The 17549-nt window shown below is 42.3% G+C and overlaps 1 protein-coding gene across 1 annotated transcript; it reads right to left on the bottom strand.

The window, feature by feature from the left end:
- Nucleotides 1-555: 555 nt before the first annotated feature.
- Nucleotides 556-5481, bottom strand: LOC148034528 (pectinesterase-like). The gene is made up of 4 exons (XM_087679467.1): nt 4657-5481; nt 2819-3341; nt 2337-2572; nt 556-1423 (listed from the first exon to the last, which is right to left on the bottom strand). The coding sequence occupies exons 1-4, from the start codon at nt 5326-5328 to the stop codon at nt 962-964; spliced, it is 1893 nt and encodes a 630-aa protein (XP_087535593.1). The 5' UTR covers nt 5329-5481; the 3' UTR covers nt 556-961.
- Between the last annotated feature and the right edge of the window lie 12068 nt (nt 5482-17549).

Raw genomic sequence — 17549 nt, 5'->3', positions numbered from 1 at the left:
CTTCTACACAAAATTAGCAAAATGAAGATTCATCATTACTGCATGAGCTGAATTTTCATTTAGTGCACTTTTGCTTATTACACACGTTAGTTCACATTTAGTTTGTAGATGTAGACTTGCAAATTAACATAAATACATACATTGACATGATCAACCCCATGCAATTATGTCTGATTGTTGTTCGAACATTTGCAACCCTCTATGCTTGTTGGATATTTTCAGTAACTTTCAATTTTGTATGAACAATGGAAAATACCATTTTTGTGCAATTTTTTTCTTATCTTTTTGTGTTCATGGTTGTGACTTTTAGTGTTTACTAAATTTTTGTACTATATTTATTCATTTACATGAGCTTCTTGTGATTAAGTGTGCACAAGCAAGAAGTTACCACAAGAAACTCAAACAAGAAGAAAGAACTTAATTTAGAAATGCCCACTCTTTTGTCAATAAGATTTTGTATTTATGAAGAAAAACGTTTTTTTGTGAGCTTGGTGTGGTATTGATTTCAAAGATCAAAGAAAATTTATTTGAATGGAAATTACCTTTAATTCTTATACATTGAACTTATAGTCAAGGTACAATGCAAATGTGGCCAATGACTACTTTTCATGTGTGTGCTTTCAAAATTGTTTAGGTTCATGTATTCCTCGTGGCAAGAACGGTGACCAAGGCTTGGGTTTGGGAAGGGCAAGGGTTTGGAAGACATCTTCAATAAACTAGTATGCGAGTCCTTGATCTCATTGTAAGCTTAAGGAGTTCAAGAATTCGAACCGGAATTTTGCTCATGTTGTGTGACACAATTAAAACTATTACTAGTATGACCTTCCTAGAAGACAAAAATCCTCTTGAGAAAAACATATTTTGAGAGGGAGCTTCCCCCCCCCCCCCCCCAAACCAAAGAAGGTACATTTTTAGGCGACTAAAGGATATTCAAGTTTCCTAACCCTCGGAATGGGTTGGGTTAGGTGAGGCCAGAGGCATAGTCGACTTGCATGAGGGGGAGCCAGGTGCTGCCGAAGATGAAGTTGTCGGCGGTGAAGGGGCTGGCGTCGGCCAGGGTCATGTTGGGGTGGACGCCCGCCCAAGGGACGCGTTGGTCGGTGCGGGAGCCAGGCCCGCGGTTCTGATACTCGCCGTAGTAGAGGGTGTCGGTGAAGGGGTTGCTGGCGTTCCAAGCCAACCAGCCGGCGGGGTGGACCAGGCCCTCCAGGAAGGACTGCAGGAAGACGGTGCGCGAGTACGCCTTCCAGGGCCGCCCCAGGTACGACTCCACGTGGAAGCCCGCCCTCTGCAGCTCCGCGCCCGCCACCACGCTGCAGTTCTGGAAGGAGAAGCCCGTGATGTCCACCTCCACCTTCCGCCCCTGCGCCGTGATCGTGTTCTGCTGGCCCTCCAGCGGCCGGCGCGCCACCAGCTCACATCCCTGCCACCACCACCACCAACCCCCGAGTCTCCGTTATTTTTTCATTATAAAACTTATACAACTTGTTCTCTTCCTTTTTTTTTTTGTCTTGGTTCATATTGTGCCTAAAGCTGTCCTTTAGTATGTAAAACCTTCTCTCTCAAAATTCTAAGGGATTTTCTTTATCCAAATATAACAAATTCACTTGACCATACTCAAAGCCTCGCCACACCCAAAGCAAATTTGCCTCGCATTTTATATAGTCAAGTCTAATAGTACGTAATTAGTTTATTTGACCCCCAGTTCTTAACATTGTGTTGGACCCTTAGGGAGTTTGTGGAGTACCCTCTAATAGTCAAGTCTAATAGTACGTAACTAGTTTATTTGACCCCAATTCTTAACATTGTGTTGGACCCTTAGGGAGTTTGTGGAGTACCCTCCAAAAATGGAGGTACTCCATGAACTTGGAGAAATCCAAAGACCTAGAAATTATTGATTGATGAAAATCATGTCCTCTCCTGAAGACTTTTTTCTCTCTGTAACGCACAACCCCCCTCCCCCTGTGTGCACGCACGCATGCACACACACACATCTCTCTCTCTCTCTCTCTCTCTCCTTGCTAGCACAAGGGGGGTCATACGATCCGCAATATATACAAGTGGCCCTAGTGCTTTCACTCTCACTTTTACTCACTTGAGACGACATAGGTGTGGTGCATCCCTTATAGCCTCCAGTTTTCCTAGAACATGGCCTTCGATCTTTGATAATTTGAAAGTTCCTTTAAGAATTCACAAGTTTAACTAAATGACTAGTAGCTACAGCATGACCTTTAGACTTTGAAGCTAAAACACCTTCCCTTTATAAATATTTGAAGTACTTTTCTCCATGTAACATTCCGTCAACTCATGTCACTAAGCCTCAGTCGGAGCATTGCCTGAAAGATGGCCACCGCATTGCCAAATATGAAATCCACCGTCCCGTAGATCTTGCACTCCTTGTAGAACTGTCGGCTCGACAGCGCGTACAATGTGTCTTGGTAGCCTTCGAACCCACACCTGTAGAACACCACGTAGTCTGCCGATGCCCGCATCGCCACCGCTTGGTAGCCGCTTGGCCCTGCCGTGTTCTGGAATGTTATGTCCCTTGCCATAAACCCATTCGCCGAGACCCCTGTGTTAGCGATATACCACAAATTACATGTTAATCAATCCCATGATTCCATCTGTATAATTCTCAAACCTATGCCCTTAAGGTCTCATGGAATTCCAATTATGTACCCTTATATGTAGACGAACTTTCCAGCTTTTCATCGAACTATCCCAGAGGTTAATATTGGTATACCATTCTAGAGCTTCTAGGTTCTAAGGAATGGGAAGGGGACAAAACAATGTATCCTCTCGCTAGCTAGCTTATTACCGACAGTTGCTGTCCTCAGTGTGTTGTAGAGACCACTGCCGACATTATTGCTCCCAGTGATGATAGTGGCTCCCATGCCATCTCCTACAAAGGTCAGGTTGGCCAAGTTCTTGGGCACGGTCACGATCTCATCGTAAACCCCTCTCTTGATATAGATGATGAAGCGTCGACTGGCAGCATTGAGATTCGGCGGGACATTTACCAGTGCGTCGTTGATGGTGAGATAGTCTCCCGACCCATCCTGAGCTACAGTCAAGTCTGCAAAGATCACATTATTTGTATTGGCTGATGAAGGAGAAGGAGAAGGAGAAGGAGAAGGCGCAATGGCTACAGTGGAGCCGAGAAGTGTGCGGTGAGATGGATAGAGCCAGGCAGGGAAGGAGCTTTCGTTGATTCCTGGAAGATGATGTAGCATGCGTCTTCTATGTTGGCTACCCGTATGCTCACGAGTAGTCGCAGTCGAGTGGTCGTGGTGATGGGAGGACAGAAGCTTGTCAACAAGGTCGAGGCTGTGCACGATTACCTTCGAGAGAAAACCAAGCTTTAATTAGTCTCCAGTAAAACTCGCAGCCCATATGTTTTTAATAATCATCACTTGTGACACTTTATACTTTTACAAAATCTCACAAGGAAAGTCTGTCTCATGTGGCAGCTTTTTTAAACTTTAGTTTTGAGTTCTAGAAAGTTCTACTATTCAGAATTTCTTCGTCCAACATTAATATTTAAAGAGTGACACGTAGTATAGGTCAACATTGAGAATTGCCCAAAATTATTATATATCAAGCATTTGAGAAGATGTAAAAGACCCATGTCACCAAAGGCAACAAGGTAGTAATCACCCATTGCTTTTACGAGCTAGCATTAGTACAACAGAGTTTGCAATGCCTCTAAAAAGAGAGAAGCCCCCACAAATCCTCGAAGCATTGCAAATATCTACATATGTGTCCAAGCATGTTTGATTAATCACCACCCCAACTATAAAAGCATCTTCAATGCAAAATTCCTTAAATTTCTTGCTACTAGGAAAACAATGGCAATCACATCCTTGGTATAGATTGGAACGTGATATTTTGTTTGCATTGTTGAATGAGCCCCTAGATGCAATAGGACTCTTGCAATTTGAGTTCATTTTTAGCTACATTTTCACAAGAATTTGGGATTAGTTTTGATTAGTTACAATACTTGAAATTTTTAATATGCTCAACTTCGATCTTGATCTGTCTGAAGTTCAATTTGATAATGAGACTCAATTAGGTGTAGTTACAGCTCATATCATACTATCTGGCTTGTTGTTGCTTGCTACTATTTGATTGAAATTGTTGTTCATTTATTAAACCATCTTATCAAACCAAAGTAGACCAATATCCCAAAGTGGATTATTCTTTTTAAGACACCTTAGGATTGTTCCTACAATATCAGATGCAAACACATCAAATTGAGACTCAATTAGGTGTAGTTACAGCTCATATCATACTATCTGGCTTGTTGTTGCTTGCTACTATTTGATTGAAATTGTTGTTCATTTATTAAACCATCTTATCAAACCAAAGTAGACCAATATCCCAAAGTGGATTATTCTTTTTAAGACACCTTAGGATTGTTCCTACAGTATCAGATGCAAACACATATGCTAACACCAATATCCCAAAGTGGATTGTTCTTTTTAAGACACCTTAGGATTGTTCCTGCAGTATTAAAAGCGGACACATATGCTATCTCACATATCCTAACGAAAGTGAGACACAAGGTTTGAACTCATACACCCTTGTAACTCAACCAACACCACCCAAAGTGCTATGACGCTAAAACTACTCTCTTAAAGTTTCCTTCTCACACACCTTGGAGACCTGCTCTTGGTGGGAGAGGATGGCCTTGTCACACGTGTCAGCTGCCCGCTTGGACACGAACGTGAAGCCCTCGGAGCAGGCTGACTGATAGCTCAGGGACGCGCTCAGCCAAACCTTCAAGTTCAGAACGGCCTCCCTCCTGGCGCTCGCGTTCGACGTGTCCACCGCCGATAGGTTGGCGGCGGCCGCATTGAGCTGGTCCGTGGCGCTGTCCATGAGCTCCATGCAGTCCTCCACGGCCTGCCGCCCCAGGAGGCCGGCCAGCTGGGCGCGGTCCTTGCCCCACGTGGCCCTCCCAACCCCAGCCTTCTGCCACGTGGAGGAGCAGTTTCTGGCCAACGCGTGGGCTTCTTTGACCACGGCCAGCGCGGCCTTGAGGGCAATGCTGACCAGGCGTTGTGGGCTGATTGTATGGCCGTTACGAGAAGGACCCAAAGCACTCCTCGTGATCTTTCCCTGTAATAAGCGTTTCTCATAAGAATACGTAGAACCAGAAGACGACCCACTCAGTACAGGCCTTATCCCTTTCGATACAGCCGAGTCTGCTGCTGCCGGAGCATGGCTGCAGCCATTAATGTAATGCACGGCCGTCACCAGCATAAGCACAATGCTGCTACCGATCGCGACGGATTTTATAAGAGCTTTGTACGCATGATAACCCATTAGCTAGGTCCTGATCTTCACTGTACAGTCGCTGATCAGGAACTCTGCAATGTGATTGATCAGTCTTACCCGGATACTCACACGCTCGTAAATATACAGTCACTTTTCAATATTGTGATTGATCATGAGGCTTACCCGAACACTCACACGCACATAAATATACAGGGAGACTAAGTGCAGCTGAATGTACCGGACCCGGTTCCAATGCTATTTGTCGTCTCAAAACAGTGGTCAACCTTGCCGACGCACAGCTGGTAGCAGCTAGCTTCAAGACGCAGTCTCTCTCTCTCTCTCTCTCTCTCTCGCGGACGAATCACGGGCAGGCCTTGCAACTTGCAGCATAAAACAGTACGTGAATGACGATAAAGGAAAAAGTATTGCACGACGTAGACGCAGACTTCAGGCGTTACCTCTTCCTTCTAGGTACATCCCACCACCAACCCTCTCCCTCCGACTAGCATATGTGGCATACATATCTGTGTCTATGGCTACCACTTAGGCCGGTTACACATCGAATGGCCGATGGATGCCCAACTCTTAGGTAGAGTATGGGCGTGCACTTTTTCAAAGTGGGTGTGGGCACGGTGCAATATATTTACACAATGGATGTCTTAGCGGCGCTTCCCATAATTGTTGTCTTGGTGCTTTGCACTAAAGCTCCGAGTACCAATGTTTCTGTCCTAGTGCAAGTGTTATGTACTTGTATGCCATCACTTCCATATAACTCACACACACACACACACACACACTCTCTCTCTCTCTCTCTCTCTCTCGTATCTTAATTTTAATAATTATTTTAGATAAATATATTCTTCTTATATTCTCTCTCTCTCTCTCTCTCTCTCTCTTGTATCTTAATCTTAATAATTATTTTAGATAAATATATTATTATTATTCTTATATTCTCTCTCTCTCTCTCTCTCTCTCTCTCTCTCTCTCTCCTCGTCAACTCGCACAATCGCATAGGGGGCTCCTTGCATGGCATGTGGTAGCCCCCTCAACCTCCTAACAACACTAAGAGATATATACACATGTGCCTATTTATAAACGTATACATACATACATACATATATGCAAATAAATATATATTTGTAATGTTAATAAAGATAATATATTTTAAAAGGGAAGATCTAAACATACTTTTCATTGCATTAATCTTATAAGGGTATCCTTGAAATTTTTTTAAATGTGACTCATTTTTTGAAGGTTTTTCACACCCTTCTAAGGGTAAAATCGTTTGATAAGCATTATGGGTTTATGAAAACCAAGGGCTCCATCCCCACATGCAAGGCAACTTGCAATCAAATGCCATTGGCCCCAGACGAATGATCACACTTTACCTCATTGTAAGCTCTTGTGATGCTTCTCTAGAGTCTAAACCGTGAATGACTAAACAATAACATGTATCCTAGGGTTATCTCCTATATGTTTCATGTATGATTATATATATCCTTTAGATGGGATCTCTTTTGTTCACGTTAAGGTAGCATACCTCTAAATTCTGGGAAAAGTAGAAACATAAAAGATTGAGTAATCATGAATTTATGTAATGGGAACATCCTTTTTTGGTGCGTTCTTGCTATTTGCATTGGTCATTTACAAGTCATGTGTCTTTTTCTATGCATTCAGTTTGGTATCAACATATTGAAATAAAATCTTCCTACCAAGAATGTCTCATACAACAAGTTATCAAGAAGTATTCCAACATGGATAAACAGAGCTCAATTCAAGCATATGTTCATGTCCTTGATATAATTTTTTAGATTGGAAAAGAACATCGAACGTAGATCAACATGTGGCAGGGAGTTTCTTTCTTGGATGTATAGGCCCCTTATGCTCTCTTATGTATATATTACTTTACACATGTGAACTCACACTAGCGGGTATAAGTGTACCGTATCCTAAGTATAAATACATTCTTTATTCTTTGTGTGTATCACACTGGTACACACCTATATGTTGACTCTCACTCCCATATTCAAGCTCCTATTGCACCTCGATTGATGTGTGTGCTCTCTTTGCTTCTGCTTGTACTCATCAAACTGGTATCAGGGCCAATGGTCCATGCAAGCAGCTGCAACATCGACAGTCATAGGTAGTAGTTGCCAGCTACAGGTGACAACCACAGTCGGTGCACAAACACTAGCTATGGGCAGCGACACTCGTCAGGCCCAGGTGGCTAACTAGCAGTGCAGGCATGTATCAGACGGTGGTCAGGTGGATGAGACTTGCACATGGCGACCAGTTAGACATGACCAACATGCGGGGGAGGGGGGAGGGGGGGAGGTTTGGGGAAAATGGGGCACACGATGATAGGATTAGCGTGCAACATGGCCTGCACGCGATGACCAATCAATGAGGCCAGGTGATTGATGGGTAGCACATGTCCAATTTTGATGGACAGGTCGTTAGGGGTCATGGTCAACAAGGGCAGGCTACTGGAGATGGTCGGGCAAGTCAATGGCCCTCTTTATAATCTAGAATTTTTAGTTTTTCTCCCTTCTCTTTCTGGCATTCACATGCATAAGCACAAATCATAAATTTATGCAAATTTGCTCTAGGAAATTTAGGGCTTTTCTAAATTTGGTGCCTGTCACATACTTCAATGATTCTAGACCCATAAATTGCAATCATTGAGTGCATGGGTCTCAAAAATTTTGGGGATTTTCAGGTGCAAGTGAAACTTTTTGCTCAGTTGAGCCAATTCCTTTGGAATTTGTGCACTCTTGGTTTCTGAAATTGGGGCTTTTGTAGAATTCATAAAATTTCTGCAACATTTGCCCACATTTGATGCTCAAGAACATGAATTGATGCAAGTGGGATAGTTTTACTGTAAAAATTTTGGGGCTTTCCACATTGGTGACATATTTTGAGTTGATTTGAGGTTGGACAATGAAATTTGCCAACAGATTCACTACTGAGTGGGATAATTTTGAGCTTTGGATGCTTCAAATGTTGTAAAAGGGCAGCTTCTCTTGAGATATGTATTGCTGAATACTCACTATACAGTGAAATAGGCACATAAATACAGCATTTGGGTCATTGCATTTGGGCATCATGGTGATGTATTACTAAAGTGGGAGCTGTCATCAATGCTAATGTATTAGACTTGACTTTTATATATGTTGTAATCTGTAGTTGAGACTAAAATTGCAGCTAAACATGTGCTTCTTGGATACCTTGGAAGTACAAGAGTGTGTGCTTGCTATTACATTTAGCAACCTTACTATTGACTAAAAGCATTCAACCCTTTATTGCAGTTGTTTATTGCTAAAGATGGATGGTAGTGCATCTACATATGTTATAAAGAATCTCTTTGAGATTTGTAAATTCAATAGCAATGGTTTTGATATTTGGAAATATCATATGCAAGGTATACTCTTTCTAAAGGATTGTGATGATGCTTTAGCAGAACATAAGCTTGTTGCTTTGCTAGATGAGGATTGAGCTAAAATGAATAAAAAGGCCATTACTTACATTAAAATGGTAGTCATAAATGATATCTTGGTTGATATAAAGGGGCTTGATATTGTCTATGTAGTTTGGGAGAAACTCAAGGCTACTTATGAGAATACAATTCATGTCAATCAAGTACATCTCATGCGAAAGTTGGTCAACTTGAAGCTTGCTGAGTCTAAGCCTTTGCCTCAGAGAATTTGGATGCTTTCACTGGTATTTTGAGTCAGTTATAGGATGTAGGCTTGCCACTTTTGATCCCAAATTGAGGGCTACCTTCTTGCTCATGACCTTTCCCGATTCATGGGAAGCATTGGTTGTGTCATTGAACAATAATCCCAACTTGACATTTGATGGTGTGCAGGGTTCTATTCTCAATGAAGAGATTGGACACAAGGCAAGTGGGGAAAACAGTGTGGATCACAGCCTACAATGTAAGAGAAAGAACTAAAAAAAGATCTAATGATGCAAATAAGAACAAAAATCGTAGCAAAAGCAAGGAAAAATAGCAAGATGTAACTTGTTATCAATGTGGTCGCAAAGGGCATAAAAAGCCCAATTGCAAGTACTTTAAACGGGAACAAGAACGTTAGAAGTAGGCTAATGCAAAAAGTAAAAAGAATGAAAAGTATGGCAGCTCTACTGCTAAAGAGACAGAAAAAGAAAATGTGGTATCTATTGTTTTATTAGGGAGATAGAAGAGGATAAAGATGCTGATTTGTTGGTTGCATTTTCAGATCCACATGCTATGACAGTGGAGGACATGTGTGTTGAGAAACACGGATCTAGAGAAAGGTTTAGCTATGGTGGATGAAAGATGAAGACACTACTCATGATGGCATGGACCTAGATAGACTAATTGTTACACAAATGAATTAGGTTCCAAGATAGAAGCTTGGACTCATAAAGACATTCTTGTGTAAGATGTACAATGACACTAACAATGACTCAAAATGATAGTACCATTGCATTGAAATGAGTGTCAAGTACATGCCTTTATAGCTTTTTGGATAGTTCCATTGTACCTCAATGTGCATATGGGATTTTGAACACCTCTTCCTAGAGCATACATCATTTGTCTAGCCTCTTCAGGGCGGCATACATCTAGCCTCTATGGGCAAGCATCATTTGCTATTCTCAACACCCCCCCTCAAATGATGAGTCTCTACCCTTGCTGGCTTTTTCCCCCCCTGCATGTGAACATGGACCTGGAGACTAGCTCTTTGGCAGCCTAGTCAAGCTAAGGCTTGAAACTTTACATCTTGGTAGGGTTTTTACATCCATTATGGGAAACAAGATCCCCTACGGGAAATTCTTTGTTGTCAGCAATGAAAAATATCTTCTTCATCTTCCTATGGCTTCTTTCGCACTCTTTGGTGCAGTCTTTAATTCTCTTGGACTGCTTCTTGGTCTTCATGGTCTTTGCCTTTGTTGTGATTGTACATTTTTTTTCCTTTGTTGACTTGTGGTACTTCTCCCTTTTTTTTCTTTTTTTTTAAATGCTTTTACAAATGGATACAATAATGGCATTGTCTTGACCAGCTCTCTTTAACATAGATTTTGGGATACATAACATTTAGGATTCTATTGGCCTTTTTCAATGCAAATAGATTTTAGTATTGAAGTATGAGAGTGAGGGTGTGAAAGGGGGTTTAAAACTTTTAATGTTGTAAACCTAAGGGTTTTGTTTTTTTAAAGATGATAGATCTGCTGGTGTCTCTCGAATGGCTGCAATGGCGGCTTCTTTTTGCTCTGCACACGCGCAAGCTAGGCTTGCTCTCGACTGGCGATCAAGCTCTCTCTCTCTTGTCCAAGGATTCTTGAGTCTACACCATTCTGGCATCTAATGTTTTCTCTGTGTTCGACAATCTCTTGGTACCTGCTCTTTAATGCTGCTTTGATTTTGCATGTTCCCTTTCTACTCTGTGAACCAGCTCTCACTCTCAAGCCTTTGATGACCCTTCTGCCAAATCTATCTTCCTTCTCATTGTCTGCAGCTTCTACAAGTTCTTCTGGATTCTTCGGAGCATGCAGGATGGCAGACACTCCGTGTAGAGAGACTACTTCTACCACCATTATAGTTTGCCTCCTCTAATTCCTGATCACTCTGCTCTGTGCTGCTATCATCCACTGCTGCCCTCATTAAGGCACCATATCCTCCAACTCGCTCCTGCTTTTGCCATACAGTGGTCTCCTCCCTCTGCGTTATCACCGCATATTAGTAGCCTTCCTGCTAGTATCTTTGCATCGATGCCTCCGGCCATTCCACCAATTCTTTGGATACCTTGAAACTCAGAAGGAGGCCATGTCGCTGAAAAGAGGAAACCCTAAAAGACAGAAGCCCTAAAAGACGTTAGTTTCAGTTGATCATTGCATACGCTCCACAGTAGAGAGATGGAAGAGTGGACAGCTCTCAGCTCGGCCGACCCCAAAGACCCTTAGCGCCCTGCCTCTTCTATTTAGCAAATGACTTGCTACTTGATCCACTTCTTCTCTTCTCTCTCTATCGCAGAACCAGAAAGTAGACCCCCTATTTCTTTGGATAAGCAACCCCCTTGCTTACAGAGTACAAGCATGACCCCTGCTTGATGAGCCAAGCTGCCCCCAGCTTAAATAGGCCTCAAGGGCACACCAACATGAATCATGAACTAGCCTTTAATGGTTGCACTGCAACACCTCCTTTCTGGAGCTCCTTTACCTCATACACACCAATGGATGTTGAACAGCTTGAGTGATTGGAATAGAAATAGGCTAAAAAATTGTAGAGCTTGCAAGGAAGAATAAAACACACCACTAGCTACCTAGCTCAGCCATGGCTCTGATACCATGTTGAGAAACACGGATCTAGAGAAAGGTTTAGCTATAGTGGATGAAAGATAAAGACACTACTCATGATGGCATGGACCTAGATAGACTAATTATTACACAAGTGAATTAGGTTCCAAGATAGAAGCTTGGACTCATAAAGACATTCTTGTGTAAGATGTACAATGACACTAACAATGACTCAAAATGATAGTACCATTGCATTGAAATGAGTGTCAAGTACATGCCTTTATAGCTTTTTGGATAGTTCCATTGTACCTCAATGTGCATATGGGATTTTGAACACCTCTTCCTAGAGCATACATCATTTGTCTAGCCTCTTCAGGGCGGCATACATCTAGCCTCTATGGGCAAGCATCATTTGCTATTCTCAACAATGTGTTGGGGTAAAAGGCCTCTGGTCCTACCGTGTATACTATGGCTGCCCATTCTTTATTCATATATAATATGATAGTGCAATAAAACTGTCAGTTCAATTGGACAGCACCTACATTGTGTGTGCTGTTTTCTCTCGCATCTTTATCTTCTCCTTCTCCTCTGCCATTGCATCCCCTTCAACTGGTATCAGAGCGGTCATCAAGAGCTCATCTCGACCTTCCACACAAGGTATGAGATCTTCATTCTCACTCGGTTTTTAGCTCAATAGGGTTTTCACAGGTTGTGTGCAGTCATAGCTCACACCTCTTGGAGCTTCCTTGAGAGTGGAGTTTTGAGCCCAAGATGTGCCTAAAATTTGCCAAAAAATCCGGAATTTAGGGAAAAAATATTTAATATCGAAGGCGGTGGTTGCAACTAGGACGATTTTAAGCACCAAGTGAAAGATGGCTTTTAAAAGGCGCCCGAGCGACACTTGTGGATTTCTGATAATTTTTTCAACTGCCATGTGGGATGTTAGGAGCTGTCAATCAGTGCGGGATGTCAAGACGGACGCGCATGATTTTTCAGAGGGAGGCTGAAACGGAGCCTGGACGAGGAAGAGGCCACAAAATGGGCAAGATTTGAAAAGGTGGACCAAAGGGGAGTGCCCTTTGGGACCTTTTAACCCCCCTCATGGATCATGCATGGACCAAAACTTGGACCAAAGGGGGGGCGTGGATGAAGATGGCGTGAACAGGGCGGCGAAAAATGCGCCCTCCCCCTCATGGATCATGTATGGAGGCTGTAAGCAACCTATCTAACAGATACACGGCAACTTCTCCTTCTTGGCTAACTCTATCGCCGATCTTCGTGCGAGATATGGCTGTCTGGATGAAGACAACAGAATCTAGTCTTTCTCTCTCCTCCCTCTCTCTCTTCCCTATGGGCTGTTCATGTGCATCATCTTGAAGGAGGAATCGAGAGGGAGGATGAAGGAAATGTTGATGGAGATTGATGGAGATGCTGAAGGTTGATGGGCAGCATTGGATTGAGAGCAATGGAGGCTTCGTTTGCTGGTTATGTAGTCATTCAAGGCGTCTCGGGTTACGTCAAAACATGGTATGACCACTTTTATGAAGGAAAATGAAAGATTTTTGATAGTTTATGATGATAATTATGTTCTTATTGGATGAAAATTTATTTGTGTACTGGTTGCATCATGATTAACTGTCATGTATAAGAAAATTTTGATTTTGCAATGATTTACATGCTTTATTTAATTCTCGTAAACTCGAAATGCAGGTTTTTAGTGGTAAAATGGTAGTTTTTCCGTTTCAGGTGGGTAAAATCTGTTCCCATGGGGGAAAAATGGAAGATAAATTGAATATTAGTATGTTGAAGTGATTGGAATAGGAAAAACCAGAAAATAGCATATTTTATTGACAAATAAATCAAGAAAATGGAAAAAATAAGGAGAAAAATAAAAATACGTCTTGGAAAAATAAGAAAAAATATAAGCATTGTTTGTGGATGTATGGTAGTGGCAAAGCATGAGGTTTAGCCTCAGTTTTCCCTATCTCTTTGTCAAAGTTTGTGATTTATCATTTTCTATACATCAAAACATGACAAAATGAACATCTACACCTATGCAACGAAAGCAATACCTGAACCTAGGGGGTTGGGATGTTTGAATGGTGTGATTTGCGTGCTGATTGTTGCTGATTTTTTGATGCATATCATGACATAGAGTTCGTGTATTTTAATTAAGAGAATAGTAGCATGGGTGTTGTCTCGGTGCTATCCTTACATCGCCGCAATGAGTTAGTGAATAAGCATTGAGAAGCGTGGTTGTGCACAACACGTGTCTCATTGAAAATGATGTTTGAGCACAACACGTGTCTCATTGAGAAGCATGGTTGTGCACAACACATGTCTCATTGAAAATGATGTTTGAGCACTTTAGGATCATCCACCTTTGCATGTGCATGTAAACCATGGTATCCGAATAAAAAACCTGGATGAATAGCACATGTTTTCAATGACAATGACCTACGCTTGAGTGTGAAAAGGCATCCTAAGCCGTAGGATAGACGTTCGTCTCTTGGGGGATTATTTAGTAAAGACACATGGTATCTCCTGGAGCACTTTAAAAATGAAAGAGTGGAGTTTGTTTGTTTGTTCTATATGTTGAGCAGTGCATCAAGGGGTCAATCCCTGCGATGTAGGAGAGCTGTAGTGAGGCTGCAAACATTCCACCGAGAGGTTGCCTCCCATGTATGTGATTATCGTGGCATCTATTGCCAAAGTGTATGGGTTCTCCCTTTGAGGAGTCTAGAAAAAGGGAAACGTTGGACTATAAAACTATAAACGCATAGATTAGGCTTTAGGGCAGTTTGTCCTTTAGTAGAAGATAGACGCTCCTGGCCTGCGAGGGCATGAGGTCTGACTGGTGTCATAGCCAGTGCCAGCCCATTTGAGGTCCCATCATTCCTTCACCTGGATCTTGCTTCCAGCCTATCAAGGCTTGCTGAGGCTTGGTGTAGGCCTTCTTTGGCCCCCATTTGTGCCCCCTTTAGGCCCCATTGTTGACACTTGGGATAGCAAACCCTCCAGCCAGCTCACGTTTTTTTGTGCCTGTTTCAAAATCTGGCACAAAAATTACTCTTTTTGTCATATCTCAGACATTCGAAACCCGATTCAGGCAAGGTAAGAGTCTAAGTTGGGGTTTTGACACGCTCTGGACGCGATGGTGATGTCGGATTTGCCAAATTCTGATGAGAGAATATTCTACAATAGATTTCAAGTCTGAGACAACATGTATTTGTATGCCTATGGCTTATGTGATGGTTCTACTGATGTCTATTGATACCGAATCACTTGTGGATGTTATGCCTCTTATGTGAGACACATTTGGAGCTGATTTAGCTTACCCATTGACTATTTTGAATAATCCCAAATCTGTCCAAAACAAGACAACCACCTGTTACTTCAATTTTATGCTTACAAGTCTTGGCATTTGATGCCCAATTATGTCCGGTTGGTGCCTATACATACGGGAATGTATGCCTATGGTTTGCCTATGGATTTGAGCTTGGATTGAGCACTCATTTGCTCAGTTTATAGAGGTTGTATGTTGCTAGAAACTTCAGGGCTGAAGCTATTTATGCTACAATTGGGTTATGCCTATTGGTTACGGGGTACTCGGTATGATGTCATGATGTATTTGGACTATGCCACATGTCTTGTTTATGCTCCGGAATGCTTTTGAGCTGAGATTAGAGCTCAATTTGGGTTTGACTGTCACTTCTTTGTAGCTAGCATTTCATCTATGACATGGTTTATGCCTAGGCTACCCAGTACAGGTTATGATGTCTTGGTGAATGCTTTATGCTTTGCATGTGGATGGCAGTTGTTTGAGCTCGTCTTGACATTTATTTGAGTATTCCCTTGACTAGTTGGACATTGACTTGGATTTTTCTGTTACGACTTGGCTTTTTTCGTTACAACCTTGGATGCTATATGGGATTTGATGCTCCAATTATGGATCTTGGCTATTACTTGGATGCACTTATAGGTATTAAGCAGTGAATTGCTCCCTTGTTTTGACAGTTGCCTATTGAGTTGTGATTGCTCGTTTGCATTTGACATGCGGGATACTTATTGATCAATGGACTTCGATAGTGCTTGGGATTTATAGTTATGGCTTTCTTGCTCCTCTGTTGCCTAGCTTCTATGCTAGTTGGGCTCTTGTTGCCCGTCCATGTTAGAGAGCAGATGCTATGTATGCTTACCCGTCTATGCACATGGTCTACTATTGTATATCTTACAGAGCTGCTTATTTGGATGTTGTTGTATAGATGTTTGGGCTTCACCTGGAGCTTGACTATTGCAGGATGCTTTGCCACTTGTCGGTCTTTACTTGACTTGGATGTTCCTTGGTGGCATGATGTACTGCAGAGCTATGCGTATGCATATGGTTATGGGCTGATTTCATGGCTAAATATCATATGCTCTTATGACAGATGTCTTATGCTTTACTATACTATGGTTGGTTATGTCATGCAATTGGCTACGACTCTTCTTCATGTGGGAGCTTTTGCATCCTTGATTGATGCCTTTATGTCCTCCCATCCATTGAGGTTTCATGAGCATTTGCAACATGCTTCTACCACTGATGTACTAGCAGATGATTGTCTTTATGAGTAGGTTCCCTATGTTGGGACAGCCCTCGACTGCTTGAGCTTCGTGGATGATATGGATAGCCCTATTCATGATGACTTGGATTCCTTGTCATCTTCTACAGGTTCTTCTACTTCAGATGTCGTTTGCTTCCATTGTGGGAAGCTTGGGCATGTTCAGAGAAAATTCTTTAGACGGATTAGAGAGCAGCAAAGACAGAGATGGACTCGACATGAGTAGAGAGTCAGCGATGTAGTAGGTATTACCATTCTTTCTAGTGGTGAGGTACATGTAGTTACCCATGATGATGCAGTTGAGCATGTCCTCATGTCATCAACTAGTTTCCCTACAGCTTACTTGCTCAATGATTAGGCCCATGCCTTTGATTGGCTTTTCGACTCTATGGCATCTTGTCATGTTACCCCTCATAGAGCATGATTCTCTTCTTATAGGGAGGTTGATGGATGTATTGATCTGGGCCTTGAGCAGACTTATGCTATTTTTGGTACAGGGAATATACACCTAGCTTTGCCTAATGGGACTTCTCTTATGCTCAAGGATGTTCTACATGTTCCCACGCTCAGTAAGAGCCTGATTTCTGTCAATCAGTTGCATGATGTAGGTTACTCTGTTTCTCTTCAGGATAGGTCATGGAAGATCTGTCATGGTTGCTTGGTTTTGGCGAGAGGTTCTCGAGTTGGTTCTCATTACCCAATGCATGTCTCTCATGTGGGAGATTCTATGGTTGCAGTTATCCGAATACCACATGCATTGTTATGGCATTATTGCCTAGGCCATATGCACCACAGAGAGATGGAGATCTTGTCTCGTTCAGACTCATTTTGCTGCCTCCTATGTCACTTACAAATCTTGATGCTTGCCCTGATTGTGCTCTTGGTCCTTGCAAAGCCCCCTTGGCTTATGGCGATCGTATGAGGCATACTCCTTTAGATCTTGTCGATTGTGTAGTATATGAACCTATGCCTTCCCAGTCACTTGGTGGAGCATCATACTTTGTGACATTTGTTGATCATGCTACCCATCCTGTTTGGGCTTTTCCCTTGGTGCAGATTGAGGATGCTGTAGTTATGCTTGACAAGTTTATGGATTCTGCTGGTAGCATGCCTAGGTGCTTGCAGATGGATTATGAGAGTCATGCTCTCTCTCCTAGCTTTTGAACCTCTTGTCATTGATTTCTTGTGCCCACGGTATTATGGGATTGCTCATGGCATGTGTCTAACCTTACAGACAAAGGTTACTTCTATGCTTACTACAGCTGGGTTGTCTTATGGCTTTTGGGATGAGGCCCTTATGATAGTAGTCTATTTGGTTAACAGGACGCCGTGCTTGACCTTGGATGGTATTACACCCCATGAGGCATGGAGTGGCATGCAACTCTTCTA

The sequence above is a fragment of the Lygodium microphyllum genome, chromosome 6 (genome assembly GCF_053477565.2).
Source record: "Lygodium microphyllum isolate KBCC chromosome 6, Lygodium_microphyllum_v1.1.10, whole genome shotgun sequence".
Taxonomy (NCBI): Eukaryota; Viridiplantae; Streptophyta; class Polypodiopsida; order Schizaeales; family Lygodiaceae; genus Lygodium; species Lygodium microphyllum.
This window is presented reverse-complemented; position numbering and strand designations above follow the sequence as displayed.

Bases quoted from the DNA above. Each gene is read 5' to 3' on its own strand.
- LOC148034528 (XM_087679467.1), bottom strand. From the start codon at position 5,328: ATGGGTTATCATGCGTACAAAGCTCTTATAAAATCCGTCGCGATCGGT. The intron at 3,342-4,656 runs GTGTGTGAGAAG...TTTCTCTCGAAG, and splicing joins ACCAAGAGCAGGTCTCCAAG to GTAATCGTGCACAGCCTCGA. The intron at 1,424-2,336 runs GCAATGCTCCGA...TGGTGGTGGCAG, and splicing joins ATGCGGTGGCCATCTTTCAG to GGATGTGAGCTGGTGGCGCG.